Genomic DNA, 21,994 nt, shown 5'->3' with positions numbered 1-21,994 from the left:
GTTCTGGAGAAAAACTTGTGTATATGAAAGTGTTAGCCTATTTGAGATCAGTAATACTTAAGAAATTGTTTATATTTTATTTTAAATTCTAAAGATTCCATCAACAGAGAGTCTATAAAGTCCTGCAGGAATCCGAAATTCTACAATTTGAAAATTATTATGTTTATTAACACAAAATTTTGTTTGTACTTATAGCAGTGGTCGAAGTGAGACGGTATGCGGTGATATGCCATACCGCCTCTGGTTTTCCAGTAATAAGGACATACCGTCTGTGGTTTTTCAATGACCAAGACGATATTTAAATAGCCGGTACGCTGAGACAAAATCATAATACGTTTTATCATAATAATCATAATCATATACGTTTTATTTTTAACTTAAAATTCTCAAATCATGTTAAGTCATTCCTTAAAAAGCTGCAATGGCTGAAGATGCAGCAACGGCGAAAATTGCACTAATTAGTACTGCTGTATAAAACACTTACTTTTACAGAACCTTCCTATCTTCTAAAACACCTTAATTTTTTTTTTATTTCCATCAGAGGGACACAAGATCACGTTTTAATAGCCAACTTGCAATTCCTATTCATAGATCAACTTATTCCTCCAAATCATATATAATTTCAACGTGTCGTGATTGGAATACTTTGCCAACCTCGGTACGTGAGTCAAAATCTTTAGCATCTTTTAAAAGAGCAGTTTATAATTTATTGTTATCGAAGCAGGGTTGAATGGACACAGTAACAGAAGAGCCAATAGAGAAGCTTGTCATAAAGATATGAAACTCAACATTTATTACATATTGTTACATGTATGTACTTTTGTGTAGCACTATATTATATTTGTGTGTGTTATTTGTGTGTGTGTGTGTGTTCAAGGGACCGTCTGTTTCTTGTGTTTTTTTTTTTTACTTTCTAACTTTTTTCTTTTGCTATTGTTAGTATATTCTATGATTTTTCAATTTTGTGTCATGTTTAGGTGGTAGATAAGGCTACATATAGCCTTAACCTCGACATGTAAAATAAGTCGAAATAAATAAATAATAAAACATACCGTCTTTGCTCTTTATCCACTTCGAACACTGACTTATAGTAAGGTTCAAATTTTTCTTCTGCTTGTTAAAGTTGATTGTCAAACGTACATACAATTGTACATCATTCACATTCAAACACTGTTGGACTCGTTTTTTGTTTCTGAAACCAAGAATTTCGTACTGTAATGTATCGCTGAGACGGTACAGAGTTATTTCTGTTCCCTCATCTTTTTATTACAAAAGTTCTATGCAAATTTCTTTGTACACTATTCTACAAATAAGCTAGTAAGTTGCTTTGTACACTTTTCACTAAGTAATAGTCTTTTCTCTTTTCGATTAGACCTACCCGTAGCAGTGCGGAGGTCTTTGAGATTGACGGTAAGGAACCTTTGCCCGTAGCAACTCGGAGGTGGGATGGTGTCTCCTACCCAATGCAGCGCGGAGAGAAAAGGAACCTTCTGCCAATAATAGCTCGGAGGTGGGTTAGTGTCTCCTGCTTAGTGTAGCGTGGAATCAAAAGGAACTTCCTGCCCACTGCAGTACAGAGACGAAAGGAACCCCCGGTCAGTAACAGGGTGGAAATAGGTAATATCTCCTGCCCAGAGCAGCTCGAAGAGAAAGGTAGGAGTGATCAGTTGGAGCTGACGTCTTCTGTCCCTCGACATGCTCTTTTATAGCCGATTTTGGAGGCGCAGTGTGTGGAGGGGTTGTAGCAGTCCTACGTGGTTCTATATGTCCTTCTTCGTATTTCTTCTTAGGTAACTCCTGTCGCCTACTTGATGATTTTCGTGGAGAAGCACGTGTTCTTGTGTACAAATATGAGGGATATTGCAGTATTGATGCCGCTTGTCTGGGATATTCAGAACCGTATCTCTTAACTTGTCCTTCAGGTTGTCCACGTTGACTGGTTTACGCCCATAAACCTCTTCTTTACACGTTTACACAGCCAGTAATCGCAAGGTGAGAAGTCTTGCGGGTCAAGTGTGTAGATCCTCTTTTGCCAATCCATCTCTTCGGAAATTGTTCGCTAAAAAATGACCGAATCTCAGGAGCAAACTGTGGCGGCTCCCATCTTGTTACACATGGACCTCATTGATGATGTGTATAATCATCTACCGTGGCTTCCTCGAAGAAAGGTGTGCCAATGATGTGGTTCGTTGAAACCACGCGCCATTCATAGTTGTCCCTGTAGGGGATGGTTTCCTATACGTTGTTTGGAACTTGAATCATTAGTGCAACGTCCTTAAAGTATGACCAGAACGAAACTTCTAAACTTTACCCCTTTTCACCCATAAGTTTTGTATTCATAAACATAAGTTACAAAGCTAGGTAGTTTTAGTTTCTTGTAGAACTTTATGTACTCCTTGTGCATAAACGTATTTGTAATTTATACGTTCCCAACTTACCGTCAATACCTCCAAGAAACTCGGCAGCTGTCATTTCGTAGCGTTCGTCAGGTATAAGAAAGTACCACTGAGGATAGAAAGAGTTATTCCAATAAGCGTGCCTGGCTATCGATAAGTTACTACGTGTATGAATCCCTTGGAGAAGGGCTACTTCAGCCAAATCTCCTAAAGAAAAAATGGAAACAAAGAAATGTTAAATTGTGAGCTACGAGTCAGTGCGACATAAATAAAACAGAATTAAATAATAATAATAAAAAAACAGTGTAACATAAATAAAATTCCTTGACACTGTGTCGAAAGTCTTTCGCAGGTCAAAATCTAATTCCGGAGGTAAAATATCCCTCCATTCGGATCTCCGGGAAGGGGATGGTTTGGAAAGAACTACTGGACGAGAAAGTAGCAATGTGGGGAAGACAGACAGAGAAAGAAAGACAAGGAAGAGCAAAAGGTTTAGGATAGGGACATGGAACGTACGTACTATGTTACAGGGAGGAAAATTAGAAAATCTTAAAGAAGAAATGAAAGAAAATAATCTAGATTTGGTAGGAGTTTGTGAAGCTAGATGAGAAGGAAACGGGGTGTTGAACAGCGAAAGATATAAAATGTTTTACTCAGGTAATGAATAAAAGCGATCATAATTATGTGGATATAATTCTTGGTAAGTGCTTCAAATAGGTGGTGAAAGTAGAGCATGTTGACGATAGATTTGATTACTCACCTGCAAGAGTTGCTGCCCACGTTGCATCTATTTGCTCTGTGGAGTACAGGTTTGGAGTATCATCATCAGTTGAGTTTACCAAACTGAAATTTTTGGTAATGTCCATGATGCTCACTTGTTGTGGTTGCAATCCAGTTGCAATTCCTGCCAACAATGTTCCTAAAGATATATCTCCCCATCTTGTGTGCACAACACCAAACTCTACTGGACAGATATCCTCAGACATAAAAATACTGAAATAGAACGAATCAACACTTCCATATACCAAAATGCCTGATTCTAGAGCTTCATTGCTATAATCTACAGATGGTGATCAGAAAAGTGGAAACACCTGAACGAAATTGCAACTTACCAGATTAATATGGAGTCGGGCCACCTTTCGCCTTCAGAACAGCCTTGATGCGACGTGGGGTGGAGGCATAGAGGTCGTGAATGGTAGCAAGTGGAATTTTACACCATTCCTCGTGCAGGGCATCAGTCAGTTCTGAGAGAGGATGGAGGGGAAATCATCGCTGGAGTCGTGTTTCCAAGACGGACCACAGATGTTCAATTATGTTGAGATCTGGGGATTGGGCGGGCCAGGGGAGGTGTTGAACTTCATCCCGATGTTCCTCAAACCACGCTGCAACAACGCCAGCTGAGTGAATGGGTGCATTATAATCCTGGAAGATGGCGTCATTGTCCGGGAACAACATCCGGACCATAGGATGCAAGTGGCCTCCTAAAATTGCGACATAATCGTTGGTAGTGATTCATCCGCTAAGTGTGACCACAAAACCCAATGAAAACCATGATATGGCGGCCCACAGCATCACCGAGCCGCCGCCATGTTTCACAGTTGGGCGGAGACACTGCAGATCATAAGCTTCTTTGGGCGTTCTCCACACATAAACACGGTCCGTGGTTGGGAATAGGGTGAAGGATGACTCATCCGACCATATCACATGTTTCCAGTCCTCAACGGTCCAAGTTGCATGGTTGCGGCACCATTTTCGGAGTGCGAAAGCGTTCCCTGGTGGTCCCTGATGAGCGGTTTGGCCCGTTCAACACGACCCCGTAAATTCATGTCATGTAATTCGCGGCGGACTGTGATTGTCGAAACAGGGTGGGGGAGGTGCTGATTGAGTTCCACCGTCACTTGCTCCGCAGTGGCACGACGGTTCTGCGTGACAATGCGCTTTAATACCCGGCGTGACCTGTCACTCATGATTTTCTTCCGTTCACTGTTCCGCTTCCCCGATGTGGATTTCCCGTGTGTTGTGTAGGCCGTCATCACCTTCAACACTGTCCCACGCGACTCACCTAACACAGTAGCTACTGCCGTCACACTCACTCCACATAACCGCGCACCAACAATTTGCCCTCTTTGAAAATGAGAGGTCTCCCATTTGACACTACCTCCGTCTGCTGCAGTCACTGGACACTGCTGTTCCACTGCGCCTGATGTAGTATGGAGACCGACCTAACACACTACCATTAGCGGTCCGGCGCCGCGGGCGCCACGACACCACTGCCAACCCCTGACGTGTTGCCAACTACAGGTGTTTCCGTTTTTCTGATCACCATCTGTATGTGTGCAAGCGTTTATATTTTAAATATTTACATGTAGGATTATGTAAGACGCTCTGTAGAGATTAATAGATGTTAATACCGTTTCCCAGCTTCTGTAATTTCCAAAAGAGACGATAATTCTAAACTGAAGCGAAGGCAGTGAAATGGAAAGAGTTAGTAATTTCCAGAACTCAATGATATAGGTTACTTTTATCGGACGGTGACGTAATATTTTTGTGAGTTATCCAAGTCGAAATTCCATCACAATATGGTTGCGAGTCTAACCTGGCGGATAACTAAGATATTTTTGTAATGGTGTGACACAATGCAGATTATCACGTCGCTTAAACCACGTTCAAATGTTCTACTGTCATTTAAGTCAAAATCCTTCTCTATGTAGGCTACATCGTTTATGATCGACAGGATTTAGTCTGAACTTTGGCGGATAGTTTTATTGTTTTGCCATAGGGAAGTTTTTGATTGGAACTCCAGGTTCGGCGATCCTGTTTGAAGTCTGTAAAGAGGTTTTGCTAAGCTCCATTAATCAAATATACTACTAGTTTTCCCCCCAAGGTTACAGATCACTGTACACTATAAAAGAAAATCGTTCTTAATTAAAAATTGTACCAACTGTTTACAAACGTTATTCTTCACTTTACCCACCAACTAACTTGCGGTTACGTTAATATTAATGCTGAAATCTAAATATACTGTAGTCACGACTCTTGTATAATTATCATTATCTCCTCCCCTCCTTTGCTTATAAGTTAAGTGCTACTAAGTGAATGTTTTTCGTACAAAAAACATTTTTACAATTATACAGTGAATTTCAAGTAGGAAAAGTTTTAATATTCCCTTTTTAACATGTTATTTTGTTTTCCATAATTTATTTTGAAATTTTCACGTTAAATCCAGTCTGCGACATTATCTGAACGCCAGACTAAAAAGCAATCTTTCATAAGCGTTTCTCTCTGCTTTCTTGAGATTGTAATAGCACGCTCTTTACGTTATACATTCTACATCTAATTCCTGCTGAAATCACTCTAAATCAACTGGATAAATGATATGTTATTACCTGTGTTTGAGACCACGTTCTCTTGGGTCAGTGTGATTGTGTAGATCTCTTGTTTCACGTGGGAGATTCTGGTACTTGCATCGAGGAATGTCGTCTCGACTCAAAAGCAACCATTCCTCAACGGAGCTTGATAACATAAAATGCAGAGTGCACTGAAAAATAATATGGAAAACTTAGTTTCATATACTTGTACTATTATGCTGAATGTATCGGTTTATTTTAGGTGAATGTAACAGTTTATTTTTCCAATTACTGAAGATCACCTGCAAAATTGTGAAGTGCTTAGTGGCAGGGGTAAAAGTGGATCTGGAAAGGTAGGGGGACGCATGACGTTTCCTCGTGTATATCTGTGTCCATTGTATTTTATTAGAAAGTGAGGGACGCTACAGATATTTTCTGGAAGTGGGGGACGACATCCCCCGCGTACCTCCTCACTGTTACCCCTTCTTAGTGGTAGAAGCAGGGAAGTCCTCAGATGGGTTGTAGGGCACGGGTTGCGCCTATGATATTTCTTTTTTATTGAAAATGATTCGATCGAACTTCAATAATGATTTTAAGGACGTTAACTGTCAACGGGAACCTATTATGTATACGTATTCTAAGGATCTGCACATTACAGCATGAGCACATGTTTATGGATGACACGTGCTAACGTTTACAAACAAGCAGACGATACACTGAACAGGAAGACACGAAGATCAACACGATGAGAACCGAAAAAGGCCGAGCCACCTGACGAGGGCCTATAAAATAGGAACCACAGAAAAAGGAGGCATCAGTTGGCCGCTGATCGCCAATCCACAACAGCTCTGGAGGTCGCACTGGACTCTACCTATTCTAACATCTCTGGAGGCTGCTTTGAAGCGAAGGGGATTTCTCAACACAAACCATACCTCACGAGGCTGCCATGAGCCGAGGATGTCACCTAGGACCGTAACCTGAGTCGCTACAAGACCCCCCGGTGGCTGCCATGAGCGAAGGGGTTCCCGTATGAAACGTTACTTTCTTCACCCTAGGTCATAACGGAGATTTTGAAATATTAACTTTGTAGAACACAAAGACTATTTTGTATTATTATAAATAAAATTGGTGCAGGGCTAGATTCCTGCTCCATTATTGACTCTACCTATACAATATATATAGACATAATAAATGCTATGCTTTAGATAATAGGGTGGGTTAAAATCCTAAAACGTTCGTTTCTACTGCATATTTCCATCCACTCTCAATATTTAATGTATTTCCTGCGTTAAAAATAATACTATTTCAATTCTCCACAAATCTGCGAAACGGGTTTAATTGTTCTGAAACTTACACACAATATTTCATATTATTCAGTATATTTTTGGAAGATCTTTAGGCAGAGATAAATTTTATGGAATTTTAAAATATATTTCAATAACGACATTTCAAAAAGAAAGCTAATAAATTATTATGTTTTCCCTAAGTTGTTGATACCTAAGTGACAGCGATAAACAAGCACTGACATTTGAAAGGCTGGCCAATTATAAATACACTTGAGCTATAATTTGTCTCTGTCCTGCAACTGCGCTCAGAGCTAATATGACTACATTTGAGAGCCTGGCCAATTATAAATGGACTTGAGCTATAATTTGTCTCTGTCCTGTAACTACGCTTGGAGCTAATATGACTACATTTGAACGAATTTAAACGAAATTACTAATAATGTGCATCGAATCTATACTATATAAAACTGAAACGTGATCTTGTTTGTCACGAATCACGGATAAACAGCTGAACCGATAGAAATTATTTTTTGGACATACACCGTAGTTATCACACACCAAGGAACACGAAACTAAGTATATAAGCTCGTCATCAAAAATGAACAAAGCCATGTCACAGTGTTTTAAGGAAGGCATTTTATATCTACGTTATATATGAATATATGTATTTATGATCCAGCATAATTCTGGAACCTGCAGCAACTTCCGAAACTTTTTACACAAATAACTTACAATCTAGAAACAAATACTGCCGGGTAAGAGACCTTTAGCATTCCTCGGAGAGGGTTGAGAACTAAACTCTGTTCGGCCTAAGCTCTAAACTGCGATAAACAAAGCCACGTGAAACTAAATCTCGCTGATTTGCTGTTGTCCTACCGACGCTTGTACTCCTCCGAAAAATTTATCATATGATTTGATTATTCCTTTTACTATAAAGTTCCATATAAAACTGCTATATTATTATAAATGACAAAAATATACGGATTATCTAATAATACTGTAATCGAGTGTGGCTAATGAAACAATAGAAATAAACACTAAGCATGCGCAGTAATTATGGCACTAATTCAGCTGTGGATGGGTATTTTGCTTTCAAGCCTGAAAGACGGCTGGCATGAATCCCGGTTCCGCGAATGTTGTGTGAAACACAGACAAGAGAAACCTTCACTCACTAAGCAACAATTGTTTAACGGCGAATTTCAATTTTTTTAACGTCTTTCGAGTTTTTTCTTTCTGTTCTGCTGCTGCTGTAAGTATCTGGACAACACGAGACAGTATTGTCAAAATGCACGTGTATAATTTGCTCCTCCCCGTGGGGTATGGGAGTGATACATCACTAGCCAATCGTATTTGTGACGAGCGGAAGGATACAAATATTTTGTTTATAGGAGTTTAGAGCTTACGCTGAACAGGGAATAGATGACATGTAAAATAAAATGAGTGATATTAGTGTCACAACCATAGTTTTTTGGACCTCTCATCGGAATGGGATGAGGAGTAAGAATTGATAATGGATGACACGTAAAAATAATCGAAAACGATCAATATTAGTGTCTTCCAATCCATACTTTACGGAGTCGCTACGATAAATAGCGACATTGTCGATTCAGCTTAACTCCAAATTCAGCCCCCATCGTTATGGGGCCAGAAGTTTGAGGGGTGGGGTTGACAAGAAGTGACATTACGGATGTTTATGATTATACTTCCATTGAAATGTGTATCCTAAGGCAAAGTGGGAACAGGATTAAATAATTTCCACAAACCTACTCTTCCCCTCCGAAGAACGAGAATTTCGTCTAATTATTACCTGAAATTCAAAGATAAATAGTGAACATTTTATAAGAAGTTGATGCATAATAAATATACTTTTTATGCGAAGCAGGCGAAATGTGTTTTTATTTATCTGATATTTAGTTCGAAACATATTTACATAACTAGTAGTGCTGCCATCTGTTGTTTCTATGTCCACTATGTTCCTCTTCGCCGTCGACTATATTTCGTTCATGGTAACCATTTATAAATATTGGCTCACAAGCTCATAATGCAGTTATTCGTACTCATCCAGACTAGAGTTCTCTACCTCTAAATCCATTAGCTCCGCAACTAACTTATAATATTAAACCAACATAAACAATTTGATGATTTATGATTATTCCCTACCAGGAACAAAAGCTGGGACTATGCCCGTTGAAGATATTATATGGTTACTAACCATTTGGCTAGAAATGATTTCCCTGCGTGTATTATTAATTCATGCTTCGCTAACAGTAATAATGAAATAAAAAGAAAAAATGTTGACCACTTGAACTTTGAGGTTGTACAGTAAGGAAGATCTTAACAAACAAGTACTTACCTTTTCTTGTTGAGAAAACAGCTGAGTTGGAAGTAGTTCTCCACGCCCTGGAATCAGTTTCGTAAACAATATTTGATACTTGTCATACTGAAAGCCTGTGGTTCCGTATGGGATAATTCCTGGAGAATCCTCAACGCCTTTGTGTCTGACTATACCATCGAGACGAAACCTTCAACAGAGATTTAGATGTTTTAAGAATTACTTGAACAATGTTACCCGTGAGACGAGAAGTGCATTTTCAAATTCGAAACATATTTACATAATTAGTAGTGCTGCCATCTGTTGTTTCTATGTCTACTCTGTTTCTCTTCGTCGTCGCCTATATTTCGTTCAAAGTAACCATTTATAAATATTGGCACAATTTATATCCCTCATAACTAATAACCCTTTTATAAGAAATAAAATGTTTTTGAAAGAGTAGGTGTTTGGCAATTGTATATGAAACAACACCAATGGCTCCCTATCATGTCAGACAGTTGATGCAACGAGTACCATTTTAACACTTTACTTCAAAGTGGGATGGAGTTGAAGTAGCACTAAGCATGTGTCAAAATTTAACAAAGCTCGGGTGCCATTGTATTGAATTAATACAGACAATTTTACTGTGTACATTAAGCCGTAAGTCTATCTCATATAGCTTCGGTGCTAAAAAAAAAAAAAAGGACAAACAACTCTAAAATAAAAAAACAAGTGTGCTTTCTCAACTGAATGAAAACTTAGTATTTCCAAATCTGTATACAGGGTGTTCCAAAAAACATTGACAATGTTTGGGAGGTGATTCCTGACACCAAGATAAGACAAAAAGTATAGAGCAATCTGGGTGTAGAAATTCGTCATTTCGTAGTTATATGCTGCCAAACACATGAAAAAATAAAATTTAAAGACCCATAGCTTCAATACTATGGGACCTACAGTAGTCGGGTCAAGACTTCACTTAGAAACTAATATGTACGCTATCCATAAATACATGTTTCAGAATCCTGTGGTACTCACGCAACAATTTTTATATAAGGAGTTTGGTTACGGGCATATAATTTGAAGCACTCACCAACTACCTCTATAAAAATTGTTGCGGAAGTACCGCAGGATTCTGAAACATGGATATTTGGATAGGATACATACTAGTCCCTAAGTGAAGTCTTGACCCAACTACGGTATTTCCCATAGTATATTGGAGCTATGGAACTTTAAAGTTTATTTTTTTCTCATGTTTTCGACAGCCTATAACTCCGAAATGACGGATTTCTGCACCCAGGTTGGCCTATACTTTTTTGTTTTTAACTTGGTGTCAGGAATCACCTCCCAAATGTTGTTGGCGTTGTTTCGAAAAACCCTGTATAAAGTGTATAAATAGACGAAGTTAAAGGCTCCTCGCATGTCCTGTATTATACTTTTTTTGAAAATACTGCGGAAGTAATGAAAAAAAAGAAAAATGAAACGAAAAAATGAAATGAAATCTGTGAGTTTTACGTCCCACAGTTATGCCGGTTAGGCTAAAGGAGATGGTGATTATGAGAAATGAATGAAATGATGGAATGAAGAAAGTGGGAGGAAACTGGAGAACCCCGAGAAAACCCACGCACACGGTGTTTGTCCACCACAAAGTTTACTTGGCAGGACCATGGTTTGAACCCGGGACCCCATGCACCAGAGGTGAACGCTCTACCACTGAGCCACCGCGGCCCCCAAAAATGAAACGAAATATTTCAGTTTAACGTCATACGATTCCTACAATTATGCCCTTTTAAGGCTAATGGAGACAATGATTAAGGCAAATGAATGGTGAAGCAAGGATTGATGGGATGAGAAATTGGGAGGAAACGGGAGTGCCCCGAGAAAACCACAGACACGATGTTGTCCGGTTGACCAATGATCGAACCTGGGACCCCATACACCAAAGGTAAGCGCTCTACCACTCAGCCATCGTGCCCCTTGAAAATTAAAAAAAAGGCGTAGCACGTACTTAGTATTGAAAAGGGTGAGTAAGAGAGAGGAAAAATCGGCAAAAACACCTCTCACACACAAGGCTTCAGAAGAAAGAAATGGGGATTCTAGTTCTGTGAAAAAACAGCATAAGAAGTGTCACTGTTTCTCTCATCGACCCCGAAAACTATTGATTCAACATTAATATCGGTCATTTTGATCATAAAATTTCTTTGCCCTTCCCCCTCCCCTACATTGCATCGTCAAAGTGAATAGCCTAAGGTAATCCCTGCTCCTAAACTCATGTATGCTGAAAATTTGATCGAGATTGGTTAGGTGGTTCAAAAGTTATTAGCTTTTATTAGTTTTTATTTATACGCCCCCTCTTCTCCCCCTCCCCTAGGATGTACCATTAAAGTGAAATTACAAAAATGTTTCCAGATCCGAATCTCATGTATCTTGAAAATTTGATTGAGATCGGTCGGATAGTTCAAGAGTTATTAAGTTACAAAAATAGTCACATTCAGTCTTATATATAAATTGTTTTTTTTAAAATATATATCTCCCCTCCTTCTCCTCCCTACGTTCCTCCGTCAAATTTAAATCATGAAAACGATTCCAGGCCTGAACCTCATCTATGTTGAAAGTTTGATCAAGATCGGTCGAGTGCTTCAGGAGTTATTACATTTTATTTATTTTATACCTCTCCCCCATCTCTCAGTTCTACCATCAAATTGAATAGCCTAAACCTAGCCCAGGCTTGAACCTCATCCATGTTACAAGTTTGATCGAGATCGATCGGGCGGTTCAGAAGATTTAGAGTCACAAACATAGTGATTTTCAATTTTATATAGAGTATGGCGCTAAATTCGTTGTACAAAAGAGAGGAGCGATTCCTGAGGGTAAAACAAACAAAAACGTTCCAATAAACATAGGGCGAAAACCCCATCGTTTACGTGTTATAGGCTACCGAAAACATGAAAAAATGATTTTTAAAGGTTCATAGCTCCAAAACTATGGGACCTATTGTAGTCGGATCAAGACTTCACTTAGGAACTAGTATATACCCTATCCAAAAATGCGTGTTTCAGAATCCTGAGGTGTTTCCACAACAATTTTTATAGAGGGAGTTTGACTACGGGCATATGATATAAAGTACTCTCCAACTACATCCATAAAAATTGTTTCGTGAGTACCTTAGGATTCTAAAACATGTTATTTTTGGATAGAGCACATACTAGTTCCTAAGTGAAATCTTGACCCGACTACAATAGATCCCATAGTTTTGGAGCTATGAACCTTGAGAATTGATTTTTTCATGTTTTCGGCAGCCTATGACACGTAAACGATGGGGTTTTCGCCCTATGTTTATTAGAACTTTTTTGCTTGTTTTATTCTCAGGAATCACTACTCTGCTTTTGTACAACGAATTTAGCGCCATACTGTATATAGATTAAAATGTGTCAGAGACTGTGCATACATTTCTTCAATATTATGAGGAAAGTGAAAGCAAACATTGTCTCAAAGCTGATCAGCACGTTCAAAACACAGCAGACACTAAATTTGGCAATATGCTTTCTTTTCTGACGTAGACAAGAAATAACAAAACGTTTGCGGAAACTTTCTACTGTATTTACCTGTGGAGTAGTGACGTTGTAAGTAGACGCATGTCCAATGTATTATCTGAATTCAGTTCAATCTTTTCTACCAACGAAATGAACGTTGATATCGTCATCGGAGGCCAGTTATTTCTGTTATAGAATGCCTTGTTCTGGTAACACTGCAAAATTTCATTTGATATTGGAGGTCGTCGTAAGTGATCTCCGGAAACTGAAGCTGTTTCTGAAACAAAACAAAAAATACAGCTGTTTCTGGTTTTATTCCGTAGCCAGATGAATTTATCAATTCAAATATATTACCAAACATAAAGACGAATTCAAATTAGTATTTACGAGGGTCGTTCAATAAATCCTTAAAAAGATTTTAAAAAACAAATCATTTTGGGTAGATTTTTCTATTTTTCAACATAATTTTCTTTTAGCTCGACACGTTTTCCTCAGCGTTTCTCTAACTGTTTTTAAGCTGTCCAAAACGTAGGATTTCGGAAGGTTATCAAAACAGGCATCTACTTGGGCGATGACCTTGTCGTTCAACGTGAATCGTTTTGCGCCGAGTAATTGTTTGGAGTTTGGAAATTAAAAAAAAAAAACTCACTAAGGGCCAAATCTGGTGAATACGGTGGATGTAATAATTCGAATTTTAATTTCATAATTCTTGCCATCGAAACTGCTTAGGTGTGTACCCGTGCATTTCTTGATAGAGAGAGATTTTGTCTTTGCCAAATAAGCACGTTTTTTCTTGAGTTCTTCTCTCAACCGGTGCAATAACGACGGATAGCCTAATACTCTGCATTTATCGTTTGTCCTTTGTAATTGATGCTGATAATTCCGCGTACATTCCAAAAAAACTGTGGCCATTACCTTGTCGGCCGATTTCATTGTCTTCGTCTTCTTCGGAGCTGGATCACCTTTAAAAACCCCACTATTTAGACTGTTTCTTTGCTTTTGGAGTGTAGTAATATATCCATGTCTCGTTCGGTGTTAGGTATCGACGCAAAACTGGTCGGAATTGCGACGAAAAAGCGTTCAAGCGGCCTCGGAGTTGATCACAGGACTGACTACGTCCATTCTCTACTGAGGCACCCATCTTGCCGAGATGTTTTTCAAACATAATTTTTCGTGCAAAGTTTGAAAGTACTATACTTTGTGATATGCCTGTGGCCTCAACTATTTCGCGCACTTTGATCGTCGATCACTTAAAACCATATTTAAGATTTGGTCAATCATTTCGGAGGAAGTCACTTAGTAGTAATCGCATGACTTGGCCTAACTTTGGACTTTGACCCCGACCTTTGTGACGTCATAGGTCAAAGGTCAATGACCTTGGCCCGGGGTCAATGACCTAGGGGTACCTAGGACCACCCCCTCTAAATTTTGGCAGGGGTACTTTGGCCCACCCCCTAAATTTTGGCAGGGGTACATAGGACCACCCCCCTTAAATTTTGGAAATTGCCAAATCTAAAAATTGGGTGTGGTAGCCTAGGACCATAGTATGTACCTCTATCAGTATTGGGTGTCTATGTCGTTCCCTTTCATGGGTAAAAAATTGCCAAAAATTGAATTTTCGGAGGTTTTTGACCTAATTTATCTCCTTGGATGAGGTGTTTTTACCCTATATGGCTATATGGGCGTATACAGGGGTCCATTACCTTTCATAAGACATGGGTATATTAATGCACCCCTTGAAAAATTTGGGAGGAGTACCTTGGCCCACCCCTTAAATTTTGGAAATTGCCCAATTTAAACATTGGGTATTATAGTACAGGACCCTAATATGTATCATGATAAATTTGGGTGGTCCACCTCGTCCCCTTTTAGGGGTACAAAATTGCCAAAAATATAAACGTAAGCAATACGTTATACCACGTGTTTGGTTTTCGGCTTAATTTATCTCCTTGGATGAGGTCCTATTACCTTATATAGTTATAAGGGCGTATACAGGGGTCCATTCCCTTTCATAAGACATAGGTATATTAATGCACCCCTTGAAAAATTTGGGAGGGGTACCTTGGCCCACCCCTTAAATTTTGGAAATTGCCAAATCTAAAAATTGGGTGTGGTAGCCTAGGACCATAGTATGTACCTCTATCAGTATTGGGGGTCTATGTCGTTCCCTTTCATGTGTAAAAAAATTGCCAAAAAATTCAAATTTCGGGGGTTTTTGACCTAATTTATCCCCTTTGATGAAGTGTTATTACCCTATATGGTTATATGGGCGTATACAGGGGTCCATTAGCTTTCATAACATATGGGTATATTAATGCACCCCTTGAAAATTTTGGGAGGGGTACCTTGGCCCACCCCTTAAGTTTTGGAAATTGCCCAATTTAAACATTTGGTATTATAGTATAGGACGCTAATATGGATCACTATAAATTTGGGTGGTCCACCTCGTTCCCTTTTAGGGGTACAAAATTGCCAAAATATAAACGTAAGCAATACGTTATACCACGTGTTTTGTTTCGACCTAAGTTATCCCTTTGATGAGGTGTTATTACCCTATATGGTTATATGGGCGTATACAGGGGTCCATTACCTTTCATAAGACATGGGTATATTAATGCACCCCTTTAAAAATTTGGGAGGGGTACCTTGGCCCACCCCTTCATTTTTAGAAATTGCCCAATTTAAACATTTGGTATTATAGTATAGGACGCTAATATGGATCACTATAAATTTGGGTGGTCCACCTCGTTCCCTTTTAGGGGTACAAAATTGCCAAATTTTAGTACAACCACGTGTTTGGTTTTTAACCTAATTTATCTCCTTGGATGAGGTCCTATTACCTTATATGGTTATATGGTCATGTATAGGTGTTCATTCCCTATCATAAGACATAGGTACATTGGTGCACCCCTTTAAATTTTTAGGAGGGGGTACCCTGGCCCACCCCTTCAATTTCAGAAATTCTCCAATTTAAGCATTTGGTATTATAGTACAGGACCTCATTATGTATCATGATAAATTTGGATGGTCCATCTCGTTCCCTTTCATGGGTACGGAATTGCCAAATTTAGGTACAACCACGTGTTTGGTTTTTGATTTAATTTATTCCCTTGGATGAGGTCCTATTACCTTATATGGTTATATGGTCATGTATAGGGGTCCATTTCCTATCATAAGACATAGGTACATTTTTGCACGCCTTTAAATTTTTTGGGAGAGGTACCTTCGCCCACCCCTTTAATTTTGGAAATTGTTCAATTTAAACATTTGGTATTACAGTATAGGACCCTAATATGGATCACTATAAATTTGGGTGGTCCACCTCGTTCCCTTTTTAGGGGTACAAAATTGCCAAAATATAAACGTAAGCAATACGTTGTACCACGTGTTTGGTTTTTGACCTAATTTATCTCCTTGGATGAGGTCCTATTACCTTATATGGTTATATTGTAATGTATAGGTGTTCATTTCCTATCATAAGACATAGGTACATTGGTGCATCCCTTTCAATTTTAGGAGAGGTACGTACCTTGGCCCGCCCCTTAAATTTTGGAATTTTTTTGATTTAAGCATTCGGTATTATAGTACAGGACCTTAATATGTATCATGATAAATTTGGATGGTCCACATCGTCCACTTTCATGGGTACGAAATTGCCAAAATATAAACGTAAGCAATACGTTGTACCACGTGTTTGACATTTTGACCCAATTTATCTCTTGGATGAGGTCCTATTACCTTATATGTTTATATGGTTATGTATAGGGGTCTATTCCCTATCATAATACATAGGTACATTTGTGCACCCCTTTAAAATTTATTAGGGGTACCTTGGCTCATCCCTTAAATTTTAGAAATTGCTCATTTTATATATTTGGTATTATAGTACTGGACCCTAACATGTATTATGATAAATTTGGGTGGTTTACCTCGTTTCTCTTTCATGGGTACATGTTATATGGGTATGTACAGAGGTTTATTACCTTTATATGTTTATGTTCCCTTTTAAATTTGGGGAATTATCAAATAACAAAATTCGGTAAACCTTTTTCTAGGACCCATTGTAGATGTTGGTGTTCCTCTTATGGCCAAATATTCAAAATTTAAAGGTTATTGACCGGCTTTATTATTGAATAAGTACAGGATTTATTACTTTTTCATAACACACAGGTGTATTTGTGTACCAATCTTAAATTTTGGGAGGGGTACATTTCTTATTGTCATATCAATAATTGGTAATGGTTCTTAAAATTGGATAGTATCTCATTCATTGGGTAAATCATTGTGAAATATGAGTATGATCACGTAATCAGTTATTGACCTATGATGGAATTAGGAGTCCAGGACATTGGAACATTGAAACTTTGTAGGATAATTTGAGAATTGCGTTATTGGTTTTGGTTATTCCCGCCAAATATAAACGTAAGCAATACGATGTACCACGTGATTGACCTTGATGAGGTAGTGTACAGGGATACATAGCTAACCTTATTGATTCTTATGACTCATAGTCTTAAGGGAATACATGCTACAACACTGACAAAGTTATTGTTGATGCAATCTGATTGGTTGATCACTATCTTTCGTGCAATCTGATTGGTTGATCACTATCTTTCGTGCAATCTGATTGGTTGATGATTTTCAAATCTTTGCTGTATTCAGTTTTAAGTTTTGTTTAACATTTAAAAATCTTGGTTTCGTTCAACATTTTGCACTCACTGATAAATATGATCAAAACCGTTTATTTGTTAATCGAATAGTTAAAAACCGGATAAAGTTTGACGGTTAACCGTGAAACGTAAAATTTTTTAGTTTGAAATTTTTTTGCTTGAAATTTTTTGTTTGAAAATTTTTTCGTTTCCAAATTTTTTTGTTTCAAAATTTTGTTTGAGATTTTTTCGTTTGAAATTTTTGTTTGAAATTTGTTTCAAAATTTTTTGTTTGAAAATTTTTGTTCGAAAATTTTGTTGCAAAATTTTTGTTTTGAAATTTTTCGTTTCCAAATTTTTTTTTGTTTAAAATTTTTGTTTCAAAAATTTTTTTGTTTTAAAATTTTTTGTTTAAAATTTTTCGTTTCTAAATTTTTTGTTTTGAAATTTTTTGTTTCAAAATTTTGTTTGAAATTTTTTTCGCTTCAAAATTTTGTTTGAATTTGTTTCGTTTGAATTTTTTTCGTTTCAAAATTTTGTTTCAAAGATTTTTGTTTGAAAGTTTGTGCACTCATTAGTAAAGAACCGGAACTGTTAGAACTAAAACCTCTGGCAACATTGTGGTGCAATAGTACACGTCAGAACATAGGGTTGTACTTGAAATGAAAAAAACACAATTCATTGAAATGGATCATTTTATTACACTCCACATACATCCATACCAGATAGTGGTTCTGGATATTGTCGATACAATGTATTTTGAACTTCTTGCACTAGTTTGTCTTTAGCATATAATTTTAATCCCAGTTGAAGTCTTTTAAGGTCTATTGCAATATCAATTGGTGGAAACTCAATGCCCATTTGATCACAAATAAACTGTTTATCAATGCAGGTATGCACCCACGAACGATGTTGACAACCATCACAATATCTAGATACATGTTGTACAATATGCATAACACATTTTTCAAAATAGTACTTTTTCAGGAATATACTAGTTTTGTTGCACACTTCCACTGCATGTTTCACACACTGAAATACGCTGATGAATTTGTTCCATTCCGTTTGTGTTAGATACACCATATTGCGAGGGACATGGAATGTACTCTTTTTACGTAACAGCACCATCTTCTCTTCGAGGACTGTACGCATCACCACTTCATGATTTGAGCCTAATGATTTGACTATGGTCACATTTAGCTCATCATGAAAATAATCGTTCATTTGGTCGATTCGTGAACATAATATTTGCCATTCTTCACAGGTCAGTTGTACACCAAATTGTTCTGCTTTGCCCAATCGAATCACTGGTTCAAATGTTCTAGCACTGATACCAATCATCACATGTTTTGTTTGAAATATATTTATTGGATAATAGCTTGCGAAGATGAACTCTTTATCGTTAGAAGTACACATCTTTCCTCCTGAAAAACACTTGCTCAAATGATTTCACGGTATTGGTTGATTTATAGAACTACGACTGACGTCATTGGAAAGGAATGTGCTGACATTTGAATTCATGATTTCATCACAGTTACTGACGTCATGCTGACCAACCAAATTCATACAACTATGTCTGACGTGTTGATGTTTGAATTCATGATTTCATCACAATGGCTGACGAATCCGGCTATGTACTAAATTCAAATTGATGACTTAGACCCAAGAATCCTTTGTAACATAAAGATACAGATCCAGTATTTAAGAAACGCAGCAGTTCTTCTTGTTTTGATGCCTCCATGGGAAAATATCTTGCTGGTAAAATTATATTCTTATCATTTTCAAGCTTCACTACGATTCTTAATCCAAACTTTGTAGGGATCGTTTGGCTAGCTAAGATTCTATAAGGTACATTCTGTTGTAAATCAGTAATCTTGGTAAATGATTTCATCACATCACGTGTGTTTAGAAACTGCAGACAAGTAGCCATGATGATGTTATCATGAATACTAACGCGAACGATACTTATATATGATGCAAAACTGATGACGTTGCATTATCATGTTCTGATGTGTACTATTGCACCACAATGTTGCCAGAGGTTTTTGTTCTAACAGTTCTGGTTCTTTACTAATGAGTGCACAAACTTTCAAACAAAAATCTTTGAAACAAAATTTTGAAACGAAAAAAATTCAAACGAAACAAATTCAAACAAAATTTTGAAGCGAAAAAAATTTCAAACAAAATTTTGAAACAAAAAATTTCAAAACAAAAAATTTGGAAACGAAAAATTTTAAACAAAAAATTTTAAAACAAAAAAAAATTTTGAAACAAAAATTTTAAACAAAAAAATTTGGAAACGAAAAATTTCAAAACAAAAATTTTGCAACAAAATTTTCGAACAAAAATTTTCAAAAAAATTTTGAAACAAATTTCAAACAAAAATTTCAAACGAAAAAATCTCAAACAAAATTTTGAAACAAAAAAATTGGGAAACGAAAAAATTTTCAAACAAAAAATTTCAAGCAAAAAAATTTCAAACTAAAAAAATTTTACGTTTCACGGTTAACCGTCAAACTTTATCCGGTTTTTAACTATTCGATTAACAAATAAACGGTTTTGATCATATTTATCAGTGAGTGCAAAATGTTGAACGAAACCAAGATTTTTAAATGTTAAACAAAACTTAAAACTGAATACAGCAAAGATTTGAAAATCATCAACCAATCAGATTGCACGAAAGATAGTGATCAACCAATCAGATTGCACGAAAGATAGTGATCAACCAATCAAATTGCATCAACAATAACTTTGTCAGTGTTGTAGCATGTATTCCCTTAAGACTATGAGTCATAAGAATCAATAAGGTTAGCTATGTATCCCTGTACACTACCTCATCAAGGTCAATCACGTGGTACATCGTATTGCTTACGTTTATATTTGGCGGGAATAACCAAAACCAATAACGCAATTCTCAAATTATCCTACAAAGTTTCAATGTTCCAATGTCCTGGACTCCTAATTCCATCATAGGTCAATAACTGATTACGTGATCATACTCATATTTCACAATGATTTACCCAATGAATGAGATACTATCCAATTTTAAGAACCATTACCAATTATTGATATGACAATAAGAAATGTACCCCTCCCAAAATTTAAGATTGGTACACAAATACACCTGTGTGTTATGAAAAAGTAATAAATCCTGTACTTATTCAATAATAAAGCCGGTCAATAACCTTTAAATTTTGAATATTTGGCCATAAGAGGAACACCAACATCTACAATGGGTCCTAGAAAAAGGTTTACCGAATTTTGTTATTTGATAATTCCCCAAATTTAAAAGGGAACATAAACATATAAAGGTAATAAACCTCTGTACATACCCATATAACATGTACCCATGAAAGAGAAACGAGGTAAACCACCCAAATTTATCATAATACATGTTAGGGTCCAGTACTATAATACCAAATATATAAAATGAGCAATTTCTAAAATTTAAGGGATGGGCCAAGGTACCCCTAATAAATTTTAAAGGGGTGCACAAATGTACCTATGTATTATGATAGGGAATAGACCCCTATACATAACCATATAAACATATAAGGTAATAGGACCTCATCCAAGAGATAAATTGGGTCAAAATGTCAAACACGTGGTACAACGTATTGCTTACGTTTATATTTTGGCAATTTCGTACCCATGAAAGTGGACGATGTGGACCATCCAAATTTATCATGATACATATTAAGGTCCTGTACTATAATACCGAATGCTTAAATCAAAAAAATTCCAAAATTTAAGGGGCGGGCCAAGGTACGTACCTCTCCTAAAATTGAAAGGGATGCACCAATGTACCTATGTCTTATGATAGGAAATGAACACCTATACATTACAATATAACCATATAAGGTAATAGGACCTCATCCAAGGAGATAAATTAGGTCAAAAACCAAACACGTGGTACAACGTATTGCTTACGTTTATATTTTGGCAATTTTGTACCCCTAAAAAGGGAACGAGGTGGACCACCCAAATTTATAGTGATCCATATTAGGGTCCTATACTGTAATACCAAATGTTTAAATTGAACAATTTCCAAAATTAAAGGGGTGGGCGAAGGTACCTCTCCCAAAAAATTTAAAGGCGTGCAAAAATGTACCTATGTCTTATGATAGGAAATGGACCCCTATACATGACCATATAACCATATAAGGTAATAGGACCTCATCCAAGGGAATAAATTAAATCAAAAACCAAACACGTGGTTGTACCTAAATTTGGCAATTCCGTACCCATGAAAGGGAACGAGATGGACCATCCAAATTTATCATGATACATAATGAGGTCCTGTACTATAATACCAAATGCTTAAATTGGAGAATTTCTGAAATTGAAGGGGTGGGCCAGGGTACCCCCTCCTAAAAATTTAAAGGGGTGCACCAATGTACCTATGTCTTATGATAGGGAATGAACACCTATACATGACCATATAACCATATAAGGTAATAGGACCTCATCCAAGG

General features: G+C 37.2%; 1 protein-coding gene across 3 annotated transcripts in view; it reads right to left on the bottom strand.

Moving 5' to 3' along the window:
* LOC145684366 (uncharacterized) overlaps window positions 1-21,994 on the bottom strand; it is an 81,626-nt gene that overhangs the window by 43,998 nt on the left and 15,634 nt on the right. For all 3 annotated transcript variants that reach the window (XM_081756607.1, XM_081756609.1, XM_081756606.1), the window contains exons 3-7: window positions 12,943-13,147; window positions 9,383-9,551; window positions 5,783-5,934; window positions 3,157-3,389; window positions 2,439-2,603 (exon numbers count right to left, since the gene is read on the bottom strand). In XM_081756607.1, coding sequence (XP_081612733.1) covers window positions 2,439-2,603; window positions 3,157-3,389; window positions 5,783-5,934; window positions 9,383-9,551; window positions 12,943-13,147 — 924 coding nt within the window. The remainder of the gene's footprint in view (window positions 1-2,438; window positions 2,604-3,156; window positions 3,390-5,782; window positions 5,935-9,382; window positions 9,552-12,942; window positions 13,148-21,994) is intronic.

This window comes from Thermobia domestica, chromosome 4 (genome assembly GCF_964235325.1).
Source record: "Thermobia domestica chromosome 4, izTheDome1.hap1.1, whole genome shotgun sequence".
In the NCBI taxonomy this organism is placed as follows: Eukaryota; Metazoa; Arthropoda; class Insecta; order Zygentoma; family Lepismatidae; genus Thermobia; species Thermobia domestica.
This window is presented reverse-complemented; position numbering and strand designations above follow the sequence as displayed.